General features: G+C 55.4%; 2 protein-coding genes across 2 annotated transcripts; both read left to right on the plus strand.

Moving 5' to 3' along the window:
• Positions 1-833: 833 nt before the first annotated feature.
• Positions 834-2810, plus strand: ABB37_06222 (hypothetical protein; the record flags this gene model as incomplete). The annotated part of the gene is made up of 1 exon (XM_015804487.1): positions 834-2810. One exon carries the CDS (start codon positions 834-836, stop codon positions 2808-2810), a length of 1977 nt encoding a protein of 658 aa, XP_015657061.1.
• Positions 2811-5836: 3026 nt separating this feature from the next.
• On the plus strand, positions 5837-7720 carry ABB37_06223 (hypothetical protein; the record flags this gene model as incomplete). Its single annotated transcript, XM_015804488.1, has 1 exon — positions 5837-7720. The coding sequence occupies one exon, from the start codon at positions 5837-5839 to the stop codon at positions 7718-7720; it is 1884 nt and encodes a 627-aa protein (XP_015657062.1).
• Between the last annotated feature and the right edge of the window lie 397 nt (positions 7721-8117).

The following is an 8117-nucleotide window of genomic DNA, read 5'->3' on the forward strand; positions in this document are numbered from 1 at the left end:
TCAGGCTGATCGAGACCGAAGCAGAGCGGGGAAGAACGTGAAGCGACCGCGCAGCGTGCTCTTGTGCTCCATTACCGCGCGCCTTCCGCCTGTTTTGCCGTCGTAGCTCACTAAACACCAACACCAAAAGCAACCGCCACAACAGGAAGCAACGACACGTAAGTGGCTCAAGGAAAGGAAGTCCTGCGACAAGGTTCCCCGTAGCGTTGCTCACCTGCTCTCTCTTCCTTTTTTTTTTGGTTGAGGTCTCTTTTCTCGTACACCTTGTTTTCTTTTTCATTCTTTATTGTTTCTGCCATCAAGCTTTTGTTTAGTTAAATCGATTGGGTTATTAACACTTTTTAAATCTTTTTCTTCTGTGTTTCTGTTCGCGAATCTCGTTGTTCTTTTGTCTTGCACGTGCATCAGGGAATAAGTAGCTGACGGCGCGTCCTGCTGCAGCTGAGGGGGTGCATCGTCCAAAACCTTTTCTCTGACGCATCCCAAGAAGATAGGGATAATTAAAAGAAAAGGCGATAACTGTCTGTTTTTTTTTTTCTAAATATCTTTTCCCGTTTGATTTTGCCGCTCGTTTGGCACGAAAGCTCGCGATCAGCGTTCTCTCAACTTTATTTTTTCTTTCTCTTTTCGAGCGCTGGGATTTTCATTTTAAGTTGTCTCTTTCTTTTTTGTAGTTCGTTGTTTCTTCCCATTCTTGTTTGTTTTCTGGTTTCCTGGCGTAGCTACGTCCCGCTTTTTACAGTTTGATTTATATATATATATCTATTTTGTTTCTCGCTTTTCGTTTTTCTGATCAATAACAACAGCAAAAAAAGCCCTGGGAAGTGACGCCGATGTACCCGAGTTCACCCATCCGATCGGCCGCGGTGCCCCCGGCTCAGCTTTCTCCGCGCCCGCAGGCGAGGGCGAGGTCTTCTGCACATCCACAGCGGCAACCGCAGCAGCCGCAGCCGCCGCAGCAACTGCCTGCAACGGAGTCGGACATCACGGAGGTCTTCGACCCGGACTTCAAGTACATCTACAACGTGTCGACGAATGCGGTGGTGCACCTGCCGCCGGCGCGGCTGAACATCACGCGTCTCGTGCTGTGCCGCAACTACCGCCCGTGCGATCCGCGGAGCTGCGCGATGGGCGGCAACTGCAAGTTTGTGCACGCGGACTGCGACTACGCGAAGCTGGAGGCGCACCCGATCCACGTGAACTACATCTGGCGCCACGAGAGCCTGTGCACGTACCCGCGCCTGCCACCGGGCGAGAAGCTCACCGTCTGGGCGCCGAACAACAAGCAGCCCGCCACCCTCATTCCGTCTGAGCGCATCCTCGTGACGAAGGGCTCGCAGGCGTACATGATTTGCCTCCAGTCTGTCCGGTCTGGTCTGGCGAGCCCGGAGGAGTTGGAGCACACCGCACCGCTCTCGCACTGCGCGCATTACTACTTCAACCGGATGTGCAACCGCGGTGAGCGCTGCAACTTTATCCACGCCGTGCACGTCGACCCGAACGTGCAGGGCGACTTCAAGCGCGCACCGGGGCGGGGGCAGCACCACCCTACGCCGCCGTCAGACAAAGCGGGCGATTCAAATGCGAGGAGTGGCCGCGAGCGCAACACACGCAGCGGCGGCTACCACCACCACCGCGGCGGCAGCAGCGCGGCGGAGGCGTCGTCGTCGTCGTCGCGGACAATCCCACCCGGCTCCGTCCGCAACGCGTCGTCCAGCGACAAACAAACACCGACCACCGCGACGGTCGTGTCGACGCCGCGCATCGTCGCAGAGGACAACGAGGAGAACAGCGTGAACTCATCCAGCCGTGCTCGGCGCTGCGGGCGCTCGTCGGAGTGGCGCCGCGACCTGTATGCGCGTATGAAATTCGCTGCGTGTGGCGCGACGTCCCCCTACGCGAATCGCATCCACAGCTCTCAGACGCCGGAGGCGGAAGGGAGGGAGGAGGGCGACTTGAACGCGTCTCCTGCAGGCGGCGCACGGAGCTCCGCCGCAGCACGCACCGATTATGTTCCTCGGGTAGGCGCCGAGGCCCGTGCTGGAGCGACGTCACCGCCGCTTTCCACGTCCACCGCGTTGCCGTCCACCGACACGCCGCGGCGTCCTTCTGATCGACCTTTACACGAGACGCAAGACGAGCCCCTGCAGCCGCGCGGTGCAGCGCAGTACGCCGGTGCCCCTGCAAACTCTTGCCTCGCTTCCGGACAGATGGCGGAGCGAACCGTCGTGCCAGCGTTACAACCGTTCTGCTCTTTGTCGGCCTGCAGCGGCAGCCCGCAGACGCAGTCTTTCAGCTCGCCGGAGGTGTACTCGCAGGCCCGTGGAGGCTCCTTCTCGCCAATGCAGTTCTCGTGGTTGGCACCGAGTGACAGCGGGTCCTCGCACTTCTCCCGAAGCCCTCTGCAACACGCCCAGTCGCATCCGCCCAACCAGCAGCAGCAGCAACAACAATACCCAGCACTGCGCATCTCGCAGCCGCTGCCGACCTTCTCGCACTACCCGCTTCCCGTCAGCCTGCCAAGCCATGACTTCGCTAGCCTGAATGACAGCGACGTGCTCAACGCGAGCCACATGGGCGACAGCGAGTCGGCGCACACGGTGAACGTCATTCCGCGTACGCGCCGTCGTCGCGGCGCTGTGGTCAGCATGGGCGCTCCGGCCCTTCACAACTCGACGCCGTGCCTCACCACGGTGGCGTGCTTCAGCGCACCGTCCTTCTTCCACTCCGCCCGCGCAGCTGCGGACGTCGAGGAGGACCTCGGCAGGTCGCTGCAGCAGGATGGCGCAATGCCTACTACCGAGCCGTAAACCGTCGTCCGCGTCGATCCTTCTCTCTCCCCCCTACCCAACAGCACCTCTTTATCCCTCTCTCTCTGTTGGTCCTCCCCTGTCCGCAGCAGTCCCGGCGCACCGCCGTCACCACCGCCCCCCACTCGAGGGGCAGCACTGGCACATAACAGGCGTGCTCCCTCCCTCACTCCTTCATACGACTCAGCGGATCTGTGTCCGTCGCAGACAACCCGTCGTCGCCGCGGCACGACGGAGCAGAACCGCAGCAAAGCCCCGCTTCCCGTGGAAACGTGCGTGTGTGTGTGTGTGTGTTCTGGCAGAGGGGAGGGGGGAGGGAGACGGAGAGGGGGTTGAAGGCGTGATGCAGCCACACCACGACGGAGTCGCACGGAAGCGCTCGATCGTCAGCACACAACAGTCGCAAAAGCGCCACTTTCTTTTTCTTCGTTCTCTCCCCGTGTGTCTCGTTGGCACCCCGAATTGAAGCCGGCAAAGCACAATCAAAAGCAAAGAATCAAAGTAATAAACTAATAGAAAGGAGTGCAGCTTGTGTGTTTGGGGTGCGGCTGGTGTCCGCTGTTTCTCTTTTTCTTTTTCTTTACATGGAGGCGTGCAGCGACCACACCGTTCTTTTTCTGCCCTCTCTTTTTTTTTTTCCTTCTTTTGAATTAATTATTCTCTGTTCACACATCCTCCACGAAGCGAGGATGGACGCAACGGTGGCTGAGCGGCACGGGGCGACTCAGTTGCCGCTCTTACGGTGATAGGGCAGTGAAGGTATAAATATATCTAGATATATATAACAGATGATCCGCACGCCTTTCCTTTTTTCTCTGAGCATTGGTCGTAGCCATCAGAAACACACACACACAACAAACAAAATAGGCTCTTTCTTTTTTCTTGAAGCCAAAATGGATCTCCACCGACGTGCACGAACGTGGACGGTGCCGGAAACAATCTGCTGCTGCCAAACATGAAAGAGGGGAAAGGCACACTTGACTGCGTTTCTCTTGACACGTTGGAGGACTCCCTGTCAGTGCAGCGTGGGGATGGATAAGGCGGCGGCGGCGGCGGAGGAGACGCAAAACAGCAAAAAACAACAACAAGAGCTTTCCTTCTTTTTTGTTGTTGCAGTCCTCTCCGTCTTGCATCGTTCTTGCAGCGCTGATAAAGGTGCAATCGAATAATAATAATAATAAAAATGCCTTTAACAACAACAAAAAACAATCCTTTCTTCCACCTCCTCTTCTCTCCGGTTTTTGGCCTTTATCACTTCCTGCGCGCACACACCTCTAACAAATGCTCCCCCCCCGCACCGACGGAGCACTCCATTGTGTTTGCTTTCCAATTTCAACGAATCAAATCGCCTCCTCAGAGTTATTTGCCCTTTTCTCGTCGAACTCACCTCACCCATCAACAGCTAATACTTCGTGCCTGTACAGGTGTTTGTTCCTTGATTTTCTTTTTCATATTTCCCGTTAGTAGCCTCACACGCCCACCCACAAAACCAGAAAAGTGTTGGAACCAGTCAACGACGCACCAACAACAAAGTTAGTGCTCTGCCACCACCGCATCGGACTCGTTCGACAAGAGAGAGAAGAACTGCATTTCTCTGGTGTACTCTCTTCTTCTCTTTTTTCTTTGTTTTTGCTTGTGTCTATGACATCAGTTTGTGCCCTGTAGCACTGCAACTGCGTAGTCCATTCGATACGTGTTTGTCTTTTTCGACTTCCACGCCGTGTTCTGCGCACCAACCCCAGAGAGAAAGAGAAGAGGTAGAGGAGGAGAAGAAACACGCACACACGCACACACTCACACATAGTAAAGAAGAAACTGACAACAGCACGGATAAGAATCACCACCAATTAGAGCCGCTGTAGAGTGTGTTCTCCTGCCTTTTCCGCGAGTAATACGAAAGAAAAGCAAGCAACCACAAAAAAAAAACAGAAGTCAGCAACAACAATTATAATACCCTGTTGTCCGCATCGTAAATACGCTCCGTGTCGCGCGCTGGTTTTTGTTTCCGGCAAATATTTCTTTGTCACTTCTCTTGTTTTTGAATTACAGATCTTTTTTGCGTTTTGATTCTAAAAAACCGATACAGTGGAAAAAAGAAAGGAGGAAAACAAAAGCGTAGAAGAAAAGAATCGTGCGAGCTCGAACAGTTTCCGAGCTCCGCGTGCGTTATCTTCCCCACAGTTTCTTCGCGGTTTCCTCGTGTCGGCGCGCCTGCAATTGTGCGCGTGTTTGCGCGTGTGTGTCTCAGTAACAACACAAAAACACATACACGTGAGTGATTAGTAACTTTTTTTTTTCGCAATACAAAAGCAAGCTAGCAAGAATACGTTTAATTTCCTTCGGTGTCGAGCCTTCTTTAGCAACGAAGCGTCCAACAGCCTTATATACCAACGAGACGAAGTTGTCGAGCCCGCTTTAAACTCACTCCTGTTTTTCTTTCTTTCTTCTTCCTGTGTGTTTCTCTCTTCGTTGTTCTTCGACTCTCTCCAGTCGTATTTTGCGTTTCTTCTTTTTTGATTTTTAACCAAATAACTCTTTCATTTTTTTCTCTACTTTTATTCGTTGGCTGTTGTTGGCCTCGACGTTTTTTCTTCTTCTTTCCTTTTTTCTGTTTGCCCCCCCCACACGCCTTTACACTGCCGCGCGCGCAAAGTTACATCTAAATATATTTTTCTCTTCTTCTCTTCCGTTTCTGTAGCGCCTTCTCTTCTGGGGCGTTCGGTTTTTTTTTGTTCTCTTCTCTCTCCTTCTCGATTCCTTACATCATCTGTATTCATTTAACTTTTCCTTGAACTCTCGTGTACCACGTCAGTCATTTCAGTGCGGTTGGTTTCGCGCGTTTTAACGGTAGAGCTCTCTCTTTTTCTTTTTTCTTTAAAAGTTTCCTTTCCGTAGCAACTGCACACGCCGCGTGGTTCCTCCTCCGCCCGCTCGTCGCCGAACCGAAGCGGACAGCAGGAGCAACAGCAATTGCAGCAAAGCAAACAAACCAACAAAGCGAGAGGAAGGGCCGACCGACACGCAAGATGTTTTCTCCAGTGTACGAGGACGTCTCCGGTCTTTTCGGCCGCCCCACGCCGGTCACCGGTTACGGCCCTGTCGGGGAGCTGCACTTTCCACCGGCCCGCTTCACCAGCGGCAGCGGCTCGCAGCCGTCTTCAACGCAGCAGCAGTCCCAACAGTCCCAACAGTCCCAACAGCAGCAGCAACAGCAGATGCGGGCCGCGTTCTCGTTGATGGATGCTGCCGGCAGCTTTGCTCCTCAACAGCAGTCGCAGTCGCAGCAGCAGTCTCAGCAGAACTTGGCTGCGTCCCTGAACGGCATCTCCTTCAACACCTTGAACGGGTCGCCCATCATCCCTCTCGAAGTCTTCCTCCAGCAGCAGCAGTCCTCCCCGCAACAGCAACAGCAGGCAAGTCAGCTCACTGCTTTCTCCGGCAAACCGGGCGCCTTTCAGACAACCGAGGGGGTGAAGTACTTTCTCTCTGCTCCACCGAGCGGCACGCCGATGCTGGCCACCGGACAGGCAGCAGGCCTGCTGCGCCAGCAAGGGGGCGGTGGAGGCTCTACCGTCTACACCATCGACCCCAGCAGCGCCAGTGCACTGGCACAGACGGGCCCCTTCTTCCAGCCTTCCAACACGATCAATAGCATCAGCAACGGGCTGCAGAACGGCAACGGCGACTTCTCCTTCTTCGTGGCGAATGGGCTGCCTACTGCAACCGCCTTCGCCGTGAACACCGGCGCATCGACGGGGATGCAGGCTGGCATCGCGAACCTGCCGCCGGATCAGTTCTCCCGCACCCTGGTGAACCCCACGCCGTCGCTCAACCTGCAGGCGAGTGCGAATCGCAACGTGACGGTGGCCGAGTTGGTCGGGAACAAAACTTCAATAGAGGTCTTCGACCCGGACTTCAAGTACATCTACAACGTGTCGACGAATGCGGTGGTGCACCTGCCGCCGGCGCGGCTGAACATCACGCGTCTCGTGCTGTGCCGCAACTACCGCCCGTGCGATCCGCGGAGCTGCGCGATGGGCGGCAACTGCAAGTTTGTGCACGCGGACTGCGACTACGCGAAGCTGGAGGCGCACCCGATCCACGTGAACTACATCTGGCGCCACGAGAGCCTGTGCACGTACCCGCGCCTGCCACCGGGCGAGAAGCGGAGCGTGCTGCAGGCGGACGGCCAGGTGATCGAGGTGCCGACGGAGCGCCTGCTCGTGACGAAGGGGGCGCAGAGTTCCAACGGGACCCCGATCAACAGCTGCGACAGCTACGAGAGCAACGGGATGTGTTACCAAGGCGAGCGCTGCAGCTGCCTCCACGTCGTCGTCGTCGACCCGAATGTGAAGGGTGACTTCAAGCGCGCCTCGCGCAAGCGCGAGTTGCCGAACGGGAGCAGCGGCACACACGCCTTTACCGCCGCGGTGGTGCAGCACAGCGGCAGCACGACCTCCTGCGAGCACTCGCGGACGGCGTCGCAGGTCCTCCCTGCTCTCACGTCTCAGCAGCAGTTGTATGCCCAGCAGCGGCAGCACACCGGATCGCCGGAAACAGAGACGAGTACCTCGAGCAACAACACCCGCCCCGCCGTGCGCAGCGGCACCGCGACACAGCAGACCACGCCGGCCGAGCCGATGCTGCCGAGCACCACGCTGGCCCGCTTGCAGGAAGCCGTCGCCATGCAGCTGCACACGCCCGCGGCGCCCAACCCTCAACCGATCGCGCCGTCGTTTGGCATCTCGCTGACGCCGTTCGCGCTGCAGACGTTAACGAACACCACGTCGGCCGGCACGCTGCTCTACCTGCCTCGTGGGGCAGTGGAGGCGATTGTGATGGGGCCCGTCGGGTCCGTGGAGAGCGCGAAGGGCAACAGCAACGGCGGCAAGACGCCGTGCGCACCGTAGCAATGCGTGGAAAAGAACGAAGAAGGAAGAAGCAAAGACGGCAACATGAAGAACACTGCAAAAATCAAACAAACAGTAAAGTGTACCTCTTTCCTTTATATATATATATATGCGGCGGAAGCTTTTACCTGAGAACATGAGACAGCGTCAAGTACGCGGTGACACGAGAAGAGGAGGAACAACAACAACAAAAAACTGTGTTTCTGCACTTGACGTTGCATGTCTGATGCTGTGCGTGTCGCGTTTTCCTAAGTTTTCTTTTTTTTTCTAATTTCTATCTGTCTATCTATCTAGATATATCTATTTATATATATATATATATATATATATATATATATATATGACTCTACTGTTCTTTTCTTTTTCTTTACTTGTTTGTACTTCGTCCTACCTCTAC

This window comes from Leptomonas pyrrhocoris (genome assembly GCF_001293395.1).
Source record: "Leptomonas pyrrhocoris isolate H10 chromosome Unknown, whole genome shotgun sequence".
In the NCBI taxonomy this organism is placed as follows: domain Eukaryota; phylum Euglenozoa; class Kinetoplastea; order Trypanosomatida; family Trypanosomatidae; genus Leptomonas; species Leptomonas pyrrhocoris.